Source organism: Sinocyclocheilus grahami, unplaced genomic scaffold (assembly GCF_001515645.1).
Source record: "Sinocyclocheilus grahami isolate Dianchi unplaced genomic scaffold, SAMN03320097.WGS_v1.1 scaffold5117.1, whole genome shotgun sequence".
Taxonomy (NCBI): domain Eukaryota; kingdom Metazoa; phylum Chordata; class Actinopteri; order Cypriniformes; family Cyprinidae; genus Sinocyclocheilus; species Sinocyclocheilus grahami.
In genome coordinates, this window is record NW_015509889.1 from 10,894 (window position 1) to 12,491 (window position 1,598).

Here is a 1,598-nt window from a genome sequence, read left to right on the forward strand (position 1 = left end):
ATAATAATAATAATAATAATAATAATAATATAAGCAACATTTTCCAACTACTCAGACAATGCTGCCCGTCCTCCCCTATTGCAAACTTTACTTGTTAGGTAAAAATCCTCACCTGTAAGTTCTTCGCGGCAATATCCTCATACTGGTGCTGGATCTGCTTGATGGCGCTCGAGAGGTCGGGGAGGCTGTAGGCGTCTGCTGCTGTGGTGTGGGCCGCATATATCTGTTTCATAAGCTCTTCGATTTCCTGAAAACGTGCGGTTTTGAAAAATTAAAACATTGAGCTTTTTATTTATCAAGGACAATGTAATTATTTTGCTTTTTAATGACCTCTTTGTGAACTCTTCGAAGGAATTCTAGTTCCACCTCCAGGTTTTCTAGCTGCTTCTCCAAAGCAATGCGCGCGGCGGTGGCGGCGTCCACATCCTGAGACGATAAAAGATGTTCATCTCATTGATTCCAACACTTTTTTTCTGCTTATCGCCTAAAACTAAATGTCATTAGACAATTTGATGGTTATCATACCGGACGGAAGGCTTCAATATCAAGCTCGGCTTTCTTCCTCATCTCTACGGCCTCCTCATATTTCACCTTTATCATCTCCAGCTGACCCGCCATAGCGTCCTTTGCAGCAATAGCGTGGCCCTTTAAAAGTAGGTTTATTAGAGGTATTATCATATAATGCATAGACTATGTCTAAGTCTGATACTATTTTCCCCTCAATGCGAATTATCGCCTGATTGTTCCTTATCCAAGACAACATTATTTTGAAGTCTTAAAATAGGCTAGTGTAGCCTAAATATATTTATAAATCATTAATTTAATTTAAAAAAATGTACGAATAGACGTTAAGGTGTTTGCATATTATACATTTATTGTAGATTTTTTAAAATATTATTTGATGCTTAAGATTTGTCGAAGGCTCCATTCAGATAATCAGCTACCCGCTGTATCCTCATCTGCTCCGCCAGCCTCTTCAGCTCCTGGAGTTGCTCCTCGTACAGCAGGCGGAGGCCGGTGGGCTTTAAGTATCGATTCATTAGGGCCTCGATTTGCGTCTCCAACAACTTGTTTTGCTGCTCCAGCGATCGGACCTTTGTTGCGACAGGAGAATAAGAAAACACAGTATGCGTGTCATGTGCTCTGCCTGTATGCCCACAGAAGTGCGAATAATGCGCTTTATCTCGCGAGCCAGCGGTGGCATTTCCACACTGCCAGTGCGCGCGACGCATTCAAGCGTGTCCAAATCAGACAAATGCTGCCAAAGATGCCTCTAAAAGTGAGGCTTGTTTCCAAGAGCATTAAGAGCACTATTAAATTATTGCATTTTTGTTATTTTGTTACATTAATTACAGTAGGCTATGTTGTTCATAATGTAGTAGGCCATGACATGACATTGTGATCTAATCGCATCCAGTGTTTTAAATATGCATCAAAGGCATACTAATTTTGTGTGAGTGCACTTGCCTTCTCGATGTATGCTGCCAGTCGATCGTTGAGCAGTATCATCTCTTGTCTCTCACTGTTTCGTGTGTTCAGGAATTCACGGTTTTCTGCAGCAGCCTGGTCGAGATCGACCCCTGGACCCCCTCCGCTAA

The 1,598-nt window shown here is 41.9% G+C and overlaps 1 protein-coding gene across 1 annotated transcript in view; it reads right to left on the bottom strand.

Annotated features, from left to right (window-relative positions):
* The window catches only part of LOC107577100 (desmin-like), a 3,560-nt gene that overhangs the window by 850 nt on the left and 1,112 nt on the right, over positions 1-1,598 (bottom strand). The window contains exons 2-6 of the mRNA XM_016263210.1: positions 1,468-1,594; positions 945-1,094; positions 526-645; positions 331-426; positions 113-247 (exon numbers count right to left, since the gene is read on the bottom strand). Coding sequence (XP_016118696.1) covers positions 113-247; positions 331-426; positions 526-645; positions 945-1,094; positions 1,468-1,594 — 628 coding nt within the window. The remainder of the gene's footprint in view (positions 1-112; positions 248-330; positions 427-525; positions 646-944; positions 1,095-1,467; positions 1,595-1,598) is intronic.